At 38.5% G+C, this 19,706-nt stretch overlaps 1 protein-coding gene and 1 non-coding gene across 2 annotated transcripts in view; both read right to left on the bottom strand.

Annotated features, from left to right (window-relative positions):
- Positions 1 to 19,706, bottom strand: part of KPNA4 (karyopherin subunit alpha 4) — a 56,966-nt gene that overhangs the window by 18,074 nt on the left and 19,186 nt on the right. Inside the window, exons 8-14 of the mRNA XM_065411277.1 lie at positions 15,974 to 16,060; positions 13,785 to 13,954; positions 13,635 to 13,679; positions 10,800 to 10,931; positions 10,383 to 10,511; positions 4,210 to 4,314; positions 2,245 to 2,316 (exon numbers count right to left, since the gene is read on the bottom strand). Coding sequence (XP_065267349.1) covers positions 2,245 to 2,316; positions 4,210 to 4,314; positions 10,383 to 10,511; positions 10,800 to 10,931; positions 13,635 to 13,679; positions 13,785 to 13,954; positions 15,974 to 16,060 — 740 coding nt within the window. The remainder of the gene's footprint in view (positions 1 to 2,244; positions 2,317 to 4,209; positions 4,315 to 10,382; positions 10,512 to 10,799; positions 10,932 to 13,634; positions 13,680 to 13,784; positions 13,955 to 15,973; positions 16,061 to 19,706) is intronic.
- Positions 6,012 to 6,318, bottom strand: LOC135884210 (small Cajal body-specific RNA 7). Its single transcript, XR_010561702.1, has one exon. It is a non-coding gene; the product is annotated as a small Cajal body-specific RNA 7 (non-coding RNA).

The following is a 19,706-nucleotide window of genomic DNA, read 5'->3' on the forward strand; positions in this document are numbered from 1 at the left end:
CTCTCACAGAGGGGAAGGAAGGGGCGACTCCCTAGCACACCGGACTGACACTGTGGGATGGTACCGGTCCCACAACCCCCAATATGGCCAACATGATGGGTCAAATAAGGGCTGCAGAAGTCCCCATGGCATGGGATACCGATAATTCTGAGACAAGCAATGAGGTGGAGGATGGTCCCAAGCTGTTCCAGGTTTTCTGACTGGAACACTATCTTGGAGGAAGGAATAAAGGTTCATTGGGCAGTTCGGAATCTCCCAATGAGAAGCAAGCTGATTCCCATTCAAAAAGTGGTACCAACAGAGTTGGAGAGAAATCATAGCCTGAAGATGGAATGGGAGACAAGACTCCTCCGAAAGGCCAGCTCCCTAGGGGAATTATAACCTCTCTCAAGAGGGAGGAACCTGATGGATTGAGAGACTCTGGGTCTGCAAGAGCAAAGATGTCCTTTGGAGGAGTGTAAGTCTCAGCAATTCCTGGAGTGAGCGGGGTCCTGTCTGCACAGACTGCCAGAGCTGCAGCAAAGACAGTCTGTGCCACAGCCGTTGAAGACAAAGATGGTACCACAGGTAACCAATGCTCTCCGTCTTCGGTTTTCATCAGTTCTGGGAGATCCCGGGGTTTGTGTCTGGGGGTACCAGAGGCATTGCCCGATCACAGTTCAGTGCCGATGGAGCCCTAGACTCATGGGCTTTCTTGTCATGTCTCAGACTTAGAATGTCTGAAGTTCTGTAAGCTCAGCCCAAGAGACTTGCACAATTTAGGCAAGTCTGAATCCAACTTCTTTAAAGTGGATTTGGAGAAAGACAATCTCATGATTATGAGAATGCTCCCTGCTCTTCCCTTGGCAGGGTCTTATTTGATCTGTTGGGGGTAGACTCCCTTGCTCATGAGTCAGACCTTGTGGCAGGAAGCATACTCCTTGCTGAGTCACATCACTGTTCGGGGTGGAGGGTCCCTGGCCTGGGTTCAATTGTGGCCTCTTCTATTGGCTTAAGGCCAGGTTCCCACCCTTCCTGGATATGGCCGGGGAACATACGGCAGACAGTGGGCTTGCCATGATGCGGGCTTCCCTGAGGCAGTACAAGCAGCATTGGTGATTGTCGCTGACCGAGAAGGATCACAAGCAGGAAGACAAATTTTGAAGCCCAGAGTCCTGGGCATAGTCCAGTACCCTAAATGGATACAGGGGATGTGCTCCCCAAGTCAGGGAGACTAAAGCTAAAATTATCTGACAAACTTTATAATTCTAGAACTATGAAAGCTATTTACAGGCATCTAAATATGTTCACAGATAAAGGAGAAAGCTGAAACTTCGGACACTGGAGGTTCTGACCCCGAATATGTGGCGGTGAGCAGGAACTGGAGAGATGGTTGGTCTGCCCCCCCATCCCTTATCTCCTTGGACAGAAGCACGAGGTGAACCAGGGCACATGTGGAGACCAACGGACACTGCTTTCAAAATTCTCCAGCTCTGGGAGCATGCATACTCACAGAGACAAGCACTTGTAGAAAATGTTTAGAAACCAGTGCTTTTAGTTCAGTATAGAACATTTTAAAAAATCATAAATTAAATTTATGAATTTTTATGCTGCATAAAGTAAAATGTTTTAAATGTAGATTACACAATGAAAGGCGCTGACTGTTGCATTTTGATACACTCCAACCCAAACATCAAAAAAAAGTTTTAGCCTGATCTTTTTGAAGCAGGACATAAACTTAATCTAGATTGTGTCCAGATTTTATTGCAATTTGGAGACTGCTTCTCACCCAATTTACCTAGTATGCCCTGTTGTCACAGTAATTTCAATGACAGACAGTGATAGAAGTTGGACGATTAAAAAAAAACAACAGCAAATAAAAAACATCCTTGAAAGGTTCACACATTTTTTTTTTTTTAACTCTTTGTTCACAGCAAGAGTACAGGTACCTACAGCTCAAGAATATTAATGGAGACTGAATGCAATTATTCAGATAAATACTGGGGTGTACTGCAGTGCAATGTAACTAATTTTAATCCCTCAAAATTTGTCACCACTGATACTCCTACTCTTGGAAACCAGAGTATGCTCTTACATCTCTGTTTCCCTTAATCACTGTAAATCAATGAAAGAAGGAGTCTGAAGAGACTCTTTATTTTGGCAGGTAATTTAAATTACTGAATCCCCCACTTGTAACATTTCAAATACACTCAAGGAAGGAAAAAGGTAAGAAGTAAAATAATTTTGGAAAATGATTGAACTTACTTGATCTTTTCTTCCACTGATTGTTAAGTTGCTTATAGCCCAAGCAGCTTCTTTCTGTGTACCAAAATCACCCTAAAATACAATAATAGTTGGCTGTACATTATTTGGAATCACAGAAAAGTAGGACTGGAAGGGACCTTGAGAAGTTATCTAGCCCATACCCCCAGGCCAAGCCAGGACCCCAGATATACCTAGACTATTACTGACAGATGTTTGTCTAACCTGTTCTTAAAAACCTCCAGTGGTAGGGATTCCACAGTGTACCTTCCAGGTTGTGTCCACATTAGTTTAAATTGAAGTTAAACAAAAAAAAAAAAGGGGGGGGGGGGCAGAAAAATCTTGTAAAATGTTAGGACTTAGTGAGGGAGAGAAGGGAGTTTGTTTTCCCCAACACTACTTTCATATTTCTGCTCTTCTACCTCCTATCCAACCCACCATAGCTATGTGCCCACTGTTCCACTTGCACAGCCTTCAGCTACAAGACAGGGGAAAACAGTTTAGACCCAGAGCAGAGAACTGCAAAAGCGATGGGAAGAAGAAAGTAGTAATTGTAGCATTATTCCCTTCCACCCTATACCAGCAGCCTATAACAGACATAGCAATGAAGAGACATTGCACTGTGATAATTTTGATATGCCATATTGTTTTAGAAGCTGAGAGTCAGCTTTTAGTCTCAGTGAGCTTTCAGCCTACTCAGTCTCTTTATTAATTAAACCCCCCCAAAAACTAGATTTAATAGAAAATTATGCTTCCTTTATGGAATTCTGTTCTCAGGATGCACAACATATTGATAGTAACTAAGCTACAAATCTGTGCTCGTAATTCTACATGCTACTAGTAAGAGACTCATGATGATCTTTTCACTCCTTATTTCTCCCACTTGTGACTTTGTCCTCCTGTGCTGTAACCTCCTATTCTCTCCATTAACCAGGAGGTTAATCCCCTTAGCCTTCTGTCACTGGGAGACTAAAAATAAATTAGGAAAAAATAAAATAAAAACAGACTAAGCAAGACAAAAACTGACCCTGCACTTGGCATTCCACACATATGCCCAACCATCATTTTTAAACCTTAATACTACAGTAGCAAGCCTCTTCTGTCCAGCAATTAGAGATTGATATGGTGATGGGAAGTGAAAGCATCCTGGAATGTCTGCTAACAGCTGCTATGATTTTCCCCCACCACAGAGAGGAATGAACATATATGTGGAGTTCCATACCTACAGCAGGGAGAGCTGCTAGCAGACAACTACCACAAATATATAGTTATTTCTATTATACATATCTACTTTTGTTAAATTACAGTGGTAAAGATTTAAAATGGGACATCATCTGTTCTGTGGCCTACTGCTCCAGGCCATGATTAATTTGGGATTACTCTGCTGGAAGTAGGTATGTATGGCAACCTAAGCAACTGGAGACAACTGGTTTTGCAAATGTCATCACTGAAGAATTCCTTATAACGTTTCCAAGGCAGAAGAAAATCTTCAAGATTAAACAGAATGCTTGAAAAGTATTCAACTAAAAATTACACTGATTCTTGACTCTTGTGAAATCTGCTAAAATCTTCAGACATTTGAGTACAGGCTCATTCCCACCTCTTCCTTCTACAAGGAAGCACAGAACTTTGCCACAATAACTTCTGAATGGCTGTAGTTATTTTATTAAAAATTAATGTAATGAAATTTAGAGTAGTAAGAAGCTATTTCTCAAAAGGTCATTTCCCTAAACTACTTCTCCCCTATGGATTAGACAAGCATTGACGTATGAAGTGAAATTTAGTTAATGCAAGTCTAAAGTATTATGCTTTAATTAGTGATATAGGCAAATTTGCTTTTTACTCTTAGCTCAAACCAAATCTCAAAACAGATTTACAATAAAGTCTATAGGTAATTATCAGCAATTCAATAACAGCCCTGCTTTTTCCTCTTGCCAACAGTACAGAATTAAATATTTGTTATCCCACCTTATCTAAAAGGTGTATTATCATTGGAACAAGGTTAGCATCTATCACCGCCTGAACTTGCTGCTGGTTTCCTGCAGTGATGTTAGATAGGAACCATACGGCTTCCTGCAGGAAGAAAAAAAAAAGATAAGCTTTAAAAAAACATTGAAGAAATATCTGAATATTCTATTTCCATTCCAGCAAGATTTCATGCATTTACAATTCTAGTAAAATCATAAATTCTGAAGTTGAAAACATACCTTCGAATAATACAATTAAAGATTTAAATAGTGTAGTTCTGTATGTAGTTGCATTAAGAATCATAATAATCCAATTAGAGACAAGGTGGGTGAGGGTAACATTTATTGGATCTATTTCTATTGGCGAAATTGTCAGGCTGTCTCTTAACTCCTTCACTAACAGAAAAGTTGGTCCAATAAAAAGATATTACCTCACCCCACCTAGTCGCCCTAATATCCTGGGACCATCATGGCTACAACACTGCAAACAATAACCCAATTAGGTACATTAAAAGGAGAGAGCAACAGAGGTTGGGACCAACTCCATCAAGGTGATTTTTACAATGGGAGACCAAACAGGATTATTGCCATCTTCTCTAAACCTGTAGATTAACTGGTATTTTTTGCCTAGAAATATATCACAACCCCAGTGAACCCTCACAGTTTATTCCATATCCTGGAAATCCATTAATAATAGCAGCATTATTTTCAGCAGAGAGCTGGATGGGCTCCAAAGAGAGTTATACCTCAACATCCCTCGACAGCCAGTGACAAAGGCACTCTTTTCTCCCTACCCCCTGCAAGATCTGTTCCTCCTTGTCCCTGTTCTTAACTATCCAGAAAATGTGTATTCACTGATTTAACACATATTTTTAAGATTAAGGCCCTGTAGTATTTGCTCACCGCTACCAGGAAGATAACAAATCTCATGTTTTCTTTGTCCAAAGAAAAAGAAAAAAAATAAAACCAACTCAGCCTGGGTGAAGTTTTCCCAAGGTAGAAATCAATGCTAAAAGTTACCCAAGATCTATATTAGATCTCAGTGCATGATTAACAGTTACAAACTGACAACTGAAAAATCAGAGCATTCTAGATCTGCAAAACTTGGATAAAATTCAACACAGGCAAGCCAATATTAATTAAAAAATACAAGATTCTCACTAAGTTTACAAGATTTTTCAACTACTGCTAGGCAAGTTGAAAACTTGAACCAAAATGCAGAGTAGAAAGGTGATTATCCTCCTACTTCCAGTGAAGTCAGAAGAAGTTTGTTGTCTTTAACATGAACAAGAACAGGCCCACATACAGATGCAGACACTTTAGTTCATAAGCAGCGATTTTACTTTACATTATGTATCAACACTCAACCCAATCAAGGTATTGATCATGAAGCTGAGTGCCCAATGTGGTACAGTCACAGTTATGTTAGACACCGCCACATAAAACCCTCCATAAGAAAGAAGATTGCAGATGACAGTCATAAGAATTACAATGTAGGCTCAAACGTTCATGCAGCTTCAAGATTTAAGCCACTAGGACACCCAAAGTTAGAATGCTTTACCAATTTTATTCAAGATAACTATTAGTCCAGCAGAAGCAATAATTTTGTAGATAAGTCATTAAACTGAGGGCTACCATCATTATTATGGCTACCCACGAGCTATACCGGTTACTTTATATAAACCCTTCATTTCATGTATCTTGGTGTGATAATTTCATTGGAAGCTGCTTATTCAACGTAAGAGCATGGAACAGCGTAAATGTGACTTGCAGATTTTCTGACTTAACCTCCTGCTGAAACTCTTGGATCAAATCACAGGATCATTTATGTCAATAAACCTGTTAGAGATTTTTAGGCTGTCTATATTCAGCTGGTGAGCTTATTTTGGGCACTAATCACTGGCAATGTTGCAAAACAAAACAAAACACCCTTCCCCAAAATTTCAACATGCCTCGGATGCACTCCGAAATCAGTACTCCCATGTAGCCTTTGTACATTCTCTCTCTCAAAAACACATTATACAACATTAACATTAAGTGTTAAATTAGAATGTTTCCAATCACACCTCTCCCCCCAAAACAAACATCCAATTACCTTTCATAATTTCCAAGAGTCAGTTTAATCAACTGTATTCCAAGTTCACGTTACTTTTAACAACACACAAAACAGCATTACAGTGTTTTTAATTTTTAATGTAAACACAGAAGACCATTTATTTCATAGGTAAACAAGCCTAATGCTTACAGACAGGGATGACGTGGTATTTACCAGGGGTGGTTTTTACTAGGTAAAATCATGATTTTTACCATCCCAGGAAAAAAAACAGTTAGAAAATGCCTTAAACTGGGATTAATTTAAAAACTGTTTCATGAATATACACCACATTACACTTAGTTTTAGTTACATATTTAATTTGTGATTATGTAAGGCAGTAAATCTGTAGATTAATTTAGGGTTGTACAAATAAATTAAACTGCAGTGGGAATACTACTACTATGTAATTATAATACTGAACGCTGGAATATCTGTATACATTTTGGTTTGGTATTTTCTCAAGGATGTTATAAATGTCAGAACTCATTTCAGTTTCCAATACTGTATAAACGAATGTAAAGAAAAATTGATTATATGAAAACAATAATACAGAGTTGTAGGATTGAACCATCAAGCAATCAGAAGCATAGACTACCAGTCCAGGTCCATTTGGCCATGTAACATTTTGTAGCAGAAGACCAACTTTGATGTAGTGGATAGACCAAGCCTATAGGACTTGATTTAGTCCTAAGTGGAGCACAGGATCTGGTCCAAGAGCTGGACCGCTTGTTAATAGAGACCATAATATAATTAAAATTTAATATCCCTGAGGCAGGAAAAACACCACAGTAGCCCAACACTGTAGCATTTAATTTCAGAAAGGGGAACTACACAAAAATGAGGAGGTTAGTTAAACAGAAATTAAAGGGTACAGTGCCAAAAGTAAAATCTCTGCAAGCTGCAAGGAAACTTTTTAAAGACACCATAATAGAGGCTCAACTTAAATGTATACCCCAAATTAAAAAACACAGTAAAAGAACCAAAAAAGAGCCACCGTGGCTAAACAAAGTAAAAGAAGCAGTGAGAGGCAAAAAGGCATCCTTTAAAAAGTGGAAGTTAAATCCTAGTGAGGAAAATAGAAAGGAGCATAAACACTGGCAAATGAAGTGTAAAAATACAATTAGGAAGGCCAAAAAAGAATTTGAGGAACAGTTAGCCAAAGACTCAAAAAGTAATAGCAAATTTTTTTTAAAGTACATCAGAAGCAAGAAGCCTGCTAAACAACTAGTGGGGCCACTGGACGATCAAGGTGCTAAAGGAGCACTCAAGGACGATAAGGCCATTGCAGAGAAACTAAATGAATTCTTTGCATTGGTCTTCATGACTAAGGATGTGAGGGAGATTCCCAAACCTGAGCAGGTCTTTTTAGGTGACAGATCTGAGGAACTGTCCCAGATTGAGATATCATTAGAGGTGGTTTTGGAACAAATTGATAAATTAAACAGCAGTAAGTCACCAGGACCAGATGGTATTCACCCCAGAGTTCTGAAGGAACTCAAATGTGAAATTGCAGAACTACTAACTATATTCTGTAATCTATCATTTAAATCAGCTTCTGTACCAAATGACTAGAGGATAGCTAGCTTTTAAAAAGGGCTCCAGAGGTGATCCTGGCAATTACAGGCCTGTAAGCCTGACTTCAGTACTGGGCAAACTGGTTGAAACTATAATAAAGAACAATATTGTCAGACATAGATGAACATAATTTGTTGAGGAAGAGTCAACATGATTTTAGTAAAGGGAAATCATGCCTCACCAATCTACTAGAATTCTTTGAGGGGGGTCAACAAGCATGTGGACCAAGGGGATCCAGTGGATATAGTGTACTTAGATTTTCAGAAAGCCTTTGACAAGGTCCCTCACCACAGGCTCTTACACAAAGTAAGATGCCACGGGATAAGAGGGAAGGTGCTCTCATGGATTGGTAACTGGTTAAAAGATAGGAAACAAAGGGTAGGTATAAATGGTCAGTTTTCAGAATGGAGAGGTAAATAGTGGTGTCCCCCAGGGGTCTGTTCTGGGACCAGTCCTATTCAACATATTGATAATCTGGAAAAAGGGGTAAACAGTGAGGTGGCAAAATTTGCCGATGATACAAAACTACTCAAGATAGTTAAGACCCAGGAAGACTGCGAAGAGCTACAAAAGGATCTCTCAAAACTGCGTGACTGGGCAACAAAATGGCAGATGAAATTTAATGCTGATATACTCGTTCATAAGCCAGTTAGTTTATAAGCCGACCCCCCAAAATGGATAGGTAAAAATAGCAAAAACTGTATGACCCTTTCATAAGCTGACCCTATATTTCAGGGGCTGGAAAACTTTGGCTCCCGGCCCGTCAGGGTAAGCCGCTGGCGGGTTGGGACGTTTTGTTTACCTGGAGCCCCTCAGCTCCCTGTGGCCGCGGTTCGCCGTTCCCAGCCAATGGGAGTTGCAGGAAGTGGCGCCACTTCCCGCAGCTCCCATTGGCTGGGAACGGCGAACCGCGGCCACAGGGAGCTGAGGGGCTCCAGGCCTGCACATGCTCCAGGTAAACAAAATGACAATGTATTAGATATTCAATTCAATGATTCCATAGAGTTTAAAATCATCAAATTTTGGTGTAGACCCGTTTATAAGCCGACCCCCGCTCTTTGATGGGTCACTTTTTTACCAAAAATATTCAGCTTATGAACGAGTATATACGGTAATGCACATTGGAAAGCATAATCCTAACTATACATATAAAATGATCGGGTCTGAATTAGCTGTTAGATCTTGGAATCATTGTGGATAGTTCTCTGAAAACATCCACTCAATGTGCAGTGTCAGACAAAAAAGCGAACAGAATGCTGGGAATAATTAAGAAAGGGATAGATAATAGGACAGAAAATATCATGTTGCCTCTATATAAATCCATGGTACGCCCACATCTTGAATGCTGTGTGCAGATGTGGTTGCCTCATCTCAAAAAAGATATATTGAAATTGGAAAAGGTTCAGAAAATGGCAACAACAAATTATTAGGGGTATTGAACGGCTTCCGTATGAGGAGAGATTAATAAGACTAGGACTTTTCAGCTTGGAAAAGAGACGGTTAAGGGGAGATATGATTGAGGTCTATAAACTCATGACTGGTGTAGAGCAAGTAGATAAGGAAGTGTTATTTACTCCTCATAACACAAGAACTAGTGGTCACCAAATTAAATTAATAGGCAGGTTTAAAACAAACAAAAGGAAGTATTTCTTCACACAATGCACAACCTGTGGAACTCCTTGCCAGAGGATGTTGTGAAGGCCAAGACCATAACAGGGTTCAAAAAAGAATTAGATAAATTCATGGAAAATAGTTCCATCAATGGCTATTGGGCAGGAATGGTGTCCCTAGCCTCTGTCTGCCAGAAGCTGGGAATGAGCGACAGGGGACGGATCACTTGATGATTACCTGTTCTGTTCATTCCCTCTGGGGCACCTGGCACCGGCCACTGTCGGAAGACAGGATACTGGGCTAGATGGACCTTTGGTCTGACCCAGTAGGACAATTCTTATGTTCTTATTCCTCAGATTTGAATGATATACCCAAAGTTTGAAAAGATTCATTCTATGTTTGCTGAACACTGATGCAATTATTTTTCCCAGTTTAAACCAGGTTTAAGCCAGTATTTACCAGTGCCCTGACCCAAATTAGTTTTCCTTGGGAAATTGCCAACCTTGCAGCACAAAATAAAGATCAAATTTCATACAAGGTCAAGAACTCATTGCTGGGATTATAGATTGATGAATACTGCTTTATATGACATTCTGGAATGCCATGATATTGATGAAGTTATTACAAAGAATTACTATATTTGGTAAGGATATCTATGAAGTTCCTTAGATTCTTTTAGGATACTAATGGCTTAATTTAAATAAGTAAAGGAAAATATAGCAAGATCAAGACTTGTCGGCAAGAAACTGGTATTGCAACAAAGACGTATTATCAAGTTATAGTATTTGGGGAAAACAGTGTCATACTGACATTTGGTCAATAATATTTACAATACAGGACAAATAAATAACTATTCCTATGGGTAAATTTCACCCCAAAATGTATTTACATACCTTATTAATTTTTTCTTTGGGATGTGTCAGCAGTGCTGGGAAGTGTGAAAGAGCTTCACAATTCAGAACTACTTGTGTCTGTTCATCAGTACCAGTAACAATGTTGCCTACAGCTCTGAGTGCAGCAGTCTGAAACAACACACTGTATTTCAAGACTTGAACATTTAGAAAAACAATATTTTATCTGTAAGTTAAGCATGAAAACAGTGAACACAGCAAAATATTATTTCATTCAAATGTTACCACAAATTAGATAACTGACATTTTGATAACTTAAGTATTTTGCAAATAAATGTTTGCTGATAAACCTTTAGTCAATTATCAAAGTGATAACTAAACAATTTAAAAAGTAAGCCACTTCAATATTGTATATTAGCAATATCTTAATTTATTTCAAAATATAGTATCTAAACTTACTTGCACTTTAACTTCTTGGTGGCTCAGAAGGGGAACCAAATGAGGGACTATTCCAGAGTCTATCACCATCTGGATCTGTTCATTGCCAGCATCCGTTAGGTAGGAGAGGGCCCAGACTGTATCTACCAATATCTAACATTTAAAAAAAAAAAAAAAGTGTCAAACCCATAAGGAGAGAAAGGTCTAAATAAGATGTGCCGAGATCTATGTTATAATGCTATTATATTTAAAGATAGGTTTTTTGTTCAAGCCTTGCTGTTAGAGTCCATTTAAATGTTTCTAGTTTTGTAACTGTCTCAAGGTAAGGGTTTTTACATTGAGAGGATTTTGTCGTTTAACATCTTATAAATAGAAGGAAATTATTCTGCTGTTTGACATATTCACTTTAAAAAGTCTAAAATGCAGCCACTTTGTAATTTGTTCCTTGCACCTTTGTCTGCTGCCTTCCTGGTAGCTAGAACATAGGACAAAATATAATTTATAACCATAGTCAAGAATATGAAGGATATAATGGTCAAACATCATACCTGTCTTCTTGAGAATCTTTATATTAAAGTGGACAACATGAGAAAAAATAAAGATTGATTGTTGGGGTGACAACACTTCAGGGAACACAGAATAGGCAGCCTCAGAATGATGGCTCACATTTCACAGGAGATTAACTACTCTCATTCACAAAGTAGAGTTCCTTCACAGAACTTTAAAAAGCATTTGAAAGGTACTTAGTGGAAACTAGATGCAATAGCGCTGCATGCTGAAATAACTAATTTTTAGTAGCACATCTGAACCGCATAAAAAGTATATTAATACAATACAATACGTAAATAAAAGATGTAAATTTATATATGCCAGGAAATACATTGGAAGCAGTCGATCTGAAAAGAGGAAACTAACAGTTCAGATGCAGGATTACAAAAATCTAAGCAATCCTCAGAGAATTAAGAGGTTCAGTATCATTTCAGCTACTACAAGTGTGAATGAACTGATCTGTAGATAGAGAAGTTTCAAGAAACTCCACATAAGTTTTGAGTTAAAGGACAGGCCTCATCTACATGGGACAGTTATATCAGTACAAGTTAAAAATGTGAATTTAAACTGGTATAGTTATAATGGACATCAAAGTGGACATACTCCAGCATAAGCGTGCCTTTTTTCAGTTTGCCTTAGACCCCTTTCCAAGTGACAAACTAAACCAGAAAAAAAGGACACATACCACAATAAAAATGTTCACACAAGGGGTTATGCTAATATAACCATACTGGTATTGCCAGTAAAATCTTCCTGTATAGACAATGCCTCAAAAGAGATCCAATGGTGTAGGTCACCACAGTTTCTCATTTAACAGAATGTGGAGAGTCACCAGAATGGCCCTTTGTACTCACATAAAAGATAAACAAGAATCAATAATTCAAACCTTCCTCTAACTCTTCCAAAAGTAAACAGGTGAAATATATATCAAAAGATCTCCACTAAAAAATAAATCAATCACTATTTCAATTCTCTTTGATTTTTACTCTTACAGTCGTTTAGTCAAGAATAATATTGTAGTCCACAATTTTGATTCTGAGCCAAAAGGATCATTGCTTCAATGTTACTGTTATCGTGGAGCAGATTCTAAAACCAGAGCTATTCTGGGCATACAAGTACCAACATTAAACATTTAGGACACCACTCAATATACTTTGGACATCCTATAATACCAAACCCTTGACGCCAGGGACAGCTATAGTACAAGTATTCAAATAAAACAGGATTAGGACAAACAACAAATGAAAAAAATAACTGATTAGTAATACACGTGCACAAACATCTACTTTATCCCTGGTGTAAGCCCACTTGACTTCTAATTGTAGTCAATGTCATAGATCAAGTTGGCCTAATATATATTTTAATCATTAGCAATATACAGTAGAACCTCAGAGTTATGAACACTACAGTTACGAATTGAACAGTCAACCACACACCTCATTTGCAACCGGAAGTAAACAATCAGGCAGCAGAGACACACACAAAAAAACAAAACAAAACAAACAAACCAACAAAAAGAAGCAAACAGTACAGTATTGTGTTAAACTACTAAAAAAAATAAAAATAAAGGGAAAGCAGCATTTTTCTTCTGCATAGTAAATTTAAAGCCCTAGCTGAAGCCAGGATACTCAGGACTCGTAGGCTCCCTGCTATGCAACAAACTCACCAAGCGCACTGCCCCAGGGCCAGATCCAGTACTTTCAGGGTCCATGGCTCCAGGGAGGCACCACCATGCCAGAACTTCCAGTCTCCCCACTGTAGAGCCAGGAGCCTGGAATCCCTGGGACACCTAACTGGAGCCAACTCACTGCTACAAGAGCCAGGAGGTCGTAGGATGGGCTGGGCTCTCAAGGTCTGGGACTCCAGGCAGCCCTGCATATGATCTGACCCAAGAGTCCGGGAAACCCTGGTGTCCCTGACCCCAGGGCCGCAGACCCTGACATCCACAGCAGATGCTGAGTACTCTGGTCCTGGGGAGCAATTTTAGAAACACCATCTGGTGATAGGTCTGAAACAATATATTTCAGGTTTTTTCTTTTGGAGAAAAAAAACCTGAAAAAAATCCAGTTTTGGTTCAATCCAAACTCATTTGTTTCCTTCTGATTTTTCAGTTTGGTCCCCAAACAAAAAAAATAAAAAAATAAATCAATTGTTCACTAATATGTACTTACGGAAAAAGGCTACATTTTAGTCACAGGTATTTTTAGTAAGCCATGGACAGGTCACGGGCAGTAAACAAAAATTCACGGCCCATGACCTGTCCATGACTTGGTCACAAAATAATTTGTGGAAAATGTTTTTACTCACATTTACATCTGTGTGGTGAATTAAAACACAGAGGGCTGGAAGGATCTGGGGGGGGAGACAAAGTGTTAATATTAAATAGAAATACTCAAGACATTTAACAATTCAATTTGTTTAATTTAATTAAATTTATAAATGAGTAATTCAATTCACCTCCTGAATGGTTTCCATCGGTGGAGGTGGGTCTTTGTGACGGCATAAGTTGACCATGACCCAAGTAACATTCCTTAAGAATGTTATGGGAATAGATGGACTGATGAAGGACAGCAGAGGTTTCACCACTCCAAGACTAATAACATAATCTCGACACTGGGGTCCATCACCTGTGTAAACATTAAATCATTTTATGAATATAAAAACTATTTACAAAGGATAGTGTTGTAGAACCACGTTCCCATGTTAAATAACCAAGGGCCTAGTTGTTAGATGACCCAAGGGCTACTCTTCCAGTTTCCAAGCACAATTTGGGCATGAGGTTGGGCCTCAGTTCAGCTGTAAAACTGGTACCAGGGTTATAACATTGATTTCTACACACCCCCAAAAGGAAAATCTCAGAACAGACAGTTTCCCCAATACCCACTGTTTAGCATTATTAAATTGTTCAGTGATCTGAGTAGAAGGTAGTCGAGAAACTAGGAGTAACTTCTTTACATACTGCTTTTGGCAATGCAGAGAATAACACATCCAATGTTCAACATCCTGGCAAGTGACAGTCCGCTTTCCAGTATGTCTTCATTTTTGTAAATTTAAACCCTTCACTATTAAGAAGTATGTAAAATTGTCTAAGCCTTTGGATGCAATAGACACCATTAGTCAAAATGTGACTTGCCAACAACTGACTGTACAAGAAACACCTCGTTCAACATGCAGTAAATAACTGCTCCCCTTGATTCACATTAAACATACTTCGTGCTAGCAAAAAAAGTGATTTGCTGAATTCTGAAGAGGTAGTTATCCATGATTAAGAACATATGAAAAAAGATAGCGATTAATGACCATGAGGACAAGGTATAGTGGAGGCCCATCAATCATAACAGGTACTGATCCAGACAAAATGCTCTGTCGGGGCGGCCAGAATGGCAAAGCAAAAAAAAAAAAAAAAAAAACCTGTGGCGCAGCTGGAGCCAGGGTGCAGGGGGACTCCCGGCGCTGCAGACGTGCCCCGGCTAGCGGGGGGGAGGAGGGAGGGAGCAGGGGGAGAGAGAGAAGGGGGGCGGCCAGGGCTTCAGCGGGGCGCTCGCCTCGCAGCCCCAACCGCCACGCTGCCTGCCGGGAGGGCTCTGCGCCGCTCCGGTCGGCGGGGAGGGAAGGACGTGGGCTGCCCTGCCGGACTTGCTACAGACCTGGCACTGGCTGGAGCAGACTGAGTGCGCAGCCCGCTCCCAGCAGGGCGCTTCCCTCCTCCGTGCTGCCGCCCCCTATAGGGCGGCCGGATCGGCAAACCAAAAATAAATAAATAAATAGCAGCCATGCTGCCCTAGGATTGGGCGGAATGCCGCCCCGTAGAATCTGCCGCCTCGAGCGCGAGCTTGCTCAGCTGGTGCCTGGAGCCGGCCCTGGACAAGTTCCATATTGCTTGAAACTGAATAGAACATTTTCAGTTTACTATGATATTCCCACAGTTTGATGTGTATTGCATCAACCTAGATACTTATACGGTCCTCAGCATTGTCGTATCCAAGCTGTATTGTTAATAGGGAAGGAACAGAGTCACTCCCAGGTCCAAGTAACAATACTGTACGAATGTTTTAAGAAAAACTAGAATGAGAGTTTTTGAAAACTTAGCTTTTTGTCACAAACTAAGCAATACCTAAACCCACATTTCAGTAATTTAAGACATGGTGGGGCTGACATTTTTAGACTACACTCACCACTATGATATTTGAATCTCTCTGTGGTGTATCACTTACAACAATAATCAAGAAAAGCCAAACGAAAGTTTTAGGTTAGCCAAAAGCTTGGCCAGAACGATTAAACGTGTACTATGAAAGCTCTGGTGACTGAAGTGCGAGCTCTGATGGCGATCCAGAGCCTTTATAATGAAAACTGTTTTAAATTGTTTTTCATTATAACATTATGCATGTGATTTGTTTGCCAGACATTCTTTCCTTTTCTTGTACCTTGACTGAAAGATGTACGTGTTAGAGGAGGAGCAAGAGAGAAAGCAGAAAGAGTTAAGCAAAGGGCATTTTGAGAGAAATCAACTCCATGTATTTGAGCCAATCCCATTGCTCTTGTAGTTAAGCATACTTCTATTTTTTTTTTTTTTTAAAAAGATAGAATCCAAATTGGTTTATTAATTTGATTTCAAAAGAAACTTTTATATTAAGAGTAACACAAACCTATGATATTGCCTAAAGCCCATACTGCTTGCTCACACACATTTTGATGGGGTGAATGCAGCAGCCTCAGAAAAAGTGGCACAGCATCTGAAAAATAAAGCACTTTGTTACTCAAAAAGTCTTAGTTCCAAAGTGATGTGCTCATTACTATAGTTCGCTCTTAAGTTAAAAACTGACATTCCATTACCCCATGATGTGAAGATTTTCTCCGGCTAGGTGTTTATTCTGGTTAATGAGACTTCACTCTTTTTCCAGATGATGTTCAAATATAAACATAGATCATAACACAACTTTTCCTTTCATACCATTCTTTCACAGAAGGGTCTGCACTTCAGACCAATATAATGAGAACAAAAGATTTAAGGTAGTTATTTTTATATAACTTTGTATGACAAGTTTAAATTATAAGTAATTATTCTTAATAAATGGTTAACGTTGAAATTCCATATTTAGTTTTACTAATTACCATTGAATTTCAACATTAATGTTCAACTGTTTTATCTATGTAGTTATCACTAGAGCTGTCTGAAATGGAATTTCAACACTTTAATATCAACCCAACAAGCACAATTAGTTAATTTGAAGAAAGTCACTAATCATCATTAAGTAGCTATATATTTTCTACATTCTTTTCCATCACTGGTTATTAATAGAAGTTTTAGTTAGCAACTTTTAATAAGCAAAATCTTGAAAATTCTTATTGACGTATTTGTACAGCAACATAAGCTGTCACCTATATATTTTGTCTTCTCTTCCTGGCTCTTGAAAGTTTTACATAAAAGGGGCAATCCAACTGATTACCACAAAAGAGATTCTGATGTTTCAAATACTGTCAATGAATGACTGGCAAAAAGAGCAAATTGATCTGTAAAGAAGGGGTTTAACAAAAATCACTCACCAAGAATAAGATACTTACATCCCTGCCTCATATATGGGAACATTAGGAGCAGGAGCCAGCTCTCAAGCACAGTCACTGCTGAGTCAACATGTAACATTGTGATATTATCTGGAAGATGCTCTTAACTCCTACTCTTACACCCCAAAAGCTAAGGGACTTGTGCAACACCTCCTGAAGAAGCTTGGTTGGGAGGAAGGACCCAATACTTGTTAACACTGAAGGACCTGTTTACTTTAATTACTTGGTCCCCAATTTACTGGGTGTAGGATTTTACTGAATTTACATTAATTTGGGGGGAGATAGAGGAGAAGGTTTCATTTATAATTTGATTTTATAGTCAAACTGTTAGTTTTCTAAGCAGACACACCACACCACTGTCCCTCCTGACACATAACGGGTCAAATAGTTTAATTCTTAAAACATGTTTATTAGCCACCGACCTTATTCAATATTAAACAAGAGGATTTACAAAGCGAGTATAATAATAGGAAAAATACCCCCAGCAATTACGACTGGTAGTTTTGGAGAGATGCTAATAGGCCATCTTCTTCATTCAAATAAACCATTACAAGAGAGTACCCATACTTGCATAATATTTGAGTACGGAGTACTTCAATGAAACTAGGTGTGTTTACGTTGTTTCTAATCTAAGTCCATCAGTAGAAAAATCCGAACTGCCAGACTCAATCCTGGCTTTCGATCCATTGAAAAGTTAGCTTTAATATAGCAGAAATAAAATGATTCTAATTAGGGCTGTCAAACAATTGAAAAAATTAATCTCGATTAATCGCGCTGTTAAACTATAACAGAATACCATTTATTTAAATATTTTTGGATGTTTTACACATTTTCAAATATATTGATTTCAATTACAACACAGAATACGAAGTACACAGTGCTCACTTTATATTTATTTTTGATTACAAATATTTGAACTGTAAAAAACAAAAGATAGTATATTTTTCAATTCACTTAATATAAGTACTATAGTGCAATTTCTTTATCATGAAAATTGAACTTACTAATGTAGAGAGTTATTTAAAAAAAAACCTGTATTCAAAAATAAAACAATGTAAAACTTTAGCCCCTACAAGTCCACTCAGTCCTACTTCAGCCAATCGCTCAGACAAACAAGTCTGGTTACAATTTGCAGGATATAATGCTGCCTACTTCTTATTTACAATGTCACCTGAAAATGAGAACAGGCGTTCGCATGGCACTGTTGTAGCTGGTGTCACAAGATATTTACGTGCCAGATGCGTTAAAGATTCATATGTCCCTTCATGCTTCTACCACCATCCCAGAACACAAGCATCCATGATGATGGTGGGTTCTGCTCGATAACGATCCAAAGCAAAGCGGACTGATGCATGTTCATTTTCATCATCTGAGTCAGATGCCACCAGCAGAAGGTTGATTTTCTTACTTGGTGGTTCCGGTTCTGTAGTTTCCGCATCTGAATGTTGCTCTTTTAAGACTTCGGAAAGCATCCTCCACAGATTTTGGATGGCACTTCAGATACTTAAGCCTTGGGTCGAGAGCTGTAGCTATTTTTAGAAATCTCACATTGGTACCTTCTTTGCGTTTTGTCAAATCTGCTGTGAAAGTGTTCTTAAAACGAACATGTGCTGGGTCATCATCCAAGACTGCTAACATGAAACATATGGCAGAATGTGGGTAAAACAGAACAGGAGACATACAATTCTTCCCCAAGGAGTTCAGTCACAAATTTAATTAATGCATTACTTTTTTAACGAGCATCATCAGCATGGAAGCATGTCCTCTGGAATGGTGGCCAAAGCATGAAGGGGCATACGAATGTTTAGCATATCTGGCATGTAAATACCTTGCAATGCTGGCTACAAAAGTGCCATGCGAACGCCTGTTCTTATTTTCAGGTGACATTGTAAATAAGAAGCAGGCAGCATTATCTCCTGTAAATGTAAACAAAACTTGTTCAGTCAATTGCTAAGACAAACAAGAAGTAGAACTGAGTGGACTTGTAGGCTCAAAAGTTTTACATTGTTTTGTTTTTGAGTGCAGTTATGTAATAAAAAATATGCATTTATAAGTTACACTTTCACGATAAAGAGATTGCACTACAATACCTGTATGAGGTGAATTGAAAAATACTATTTCTTTTGTTTATCATTTTTACAGGACAAATATTTGTAATAAAAATAATAATATAAAGTGAGCACTGTACACTTTGTATTCTGTGTAGTAATAGAAATCAATATATTTGAAAATGTAGAAAAACATCCAAAATATTTAAACAATAGAATGCCAATTAAAATTTAACAGTGCGATTAATCGCAATTCATTTTTTTAATCACGATTAATTTGAGTTAATCGTGTGAGTTAATTGCGATTAATCAACAGTCCTAATTCTAATGCATCATTATGTAACATACAAAACCGAACCTAGATACACTTGCAGCAATCTAAATTGTATCGAGAGGGGGGATATCAATATTAGAGAAAACAACAGCTCTTTGACAGTTCAGTCCAACTCCTTTGAACTCAATAGGATCCTACTACACTGATTTCAGTGGACTTTAACAATGCCCCAAAAAGAGAAGGATAATGAATTTTGTAACCAACTGCAATTTCACAACACAGATTCATTCTCTGATTAAACACAAACTCTCTCAGATGAAGAGCTGAAGACTTAAAGTAAAAAAAACTATTTAAAGATCTGTGATCTTTACACTGGTTAATTCTGTGAAATATTTGCCTTGGATTTGCTTATGTAGTACTTTAAAATTTGATATTCATGATTAATCTGTTACTTCTACGGAAAGATCTTTTTTGCCCTCCAGCATTTTCTCTGCT

Source organism: Emys orbicularis, chromosome 9, assembly GCF_028017835.1.
Source record: "Emys orbicularis isolate rEmyOrb1 chromosome 9, rEmyOrb1.hap1, whole genome shotgun sequence".
Taxonomy (NCBI): domain Eukaryota; kingdom Metazoa; phylum Chordata; order Testudines; family Emydidae; genus Emys; species Emys orbicularis.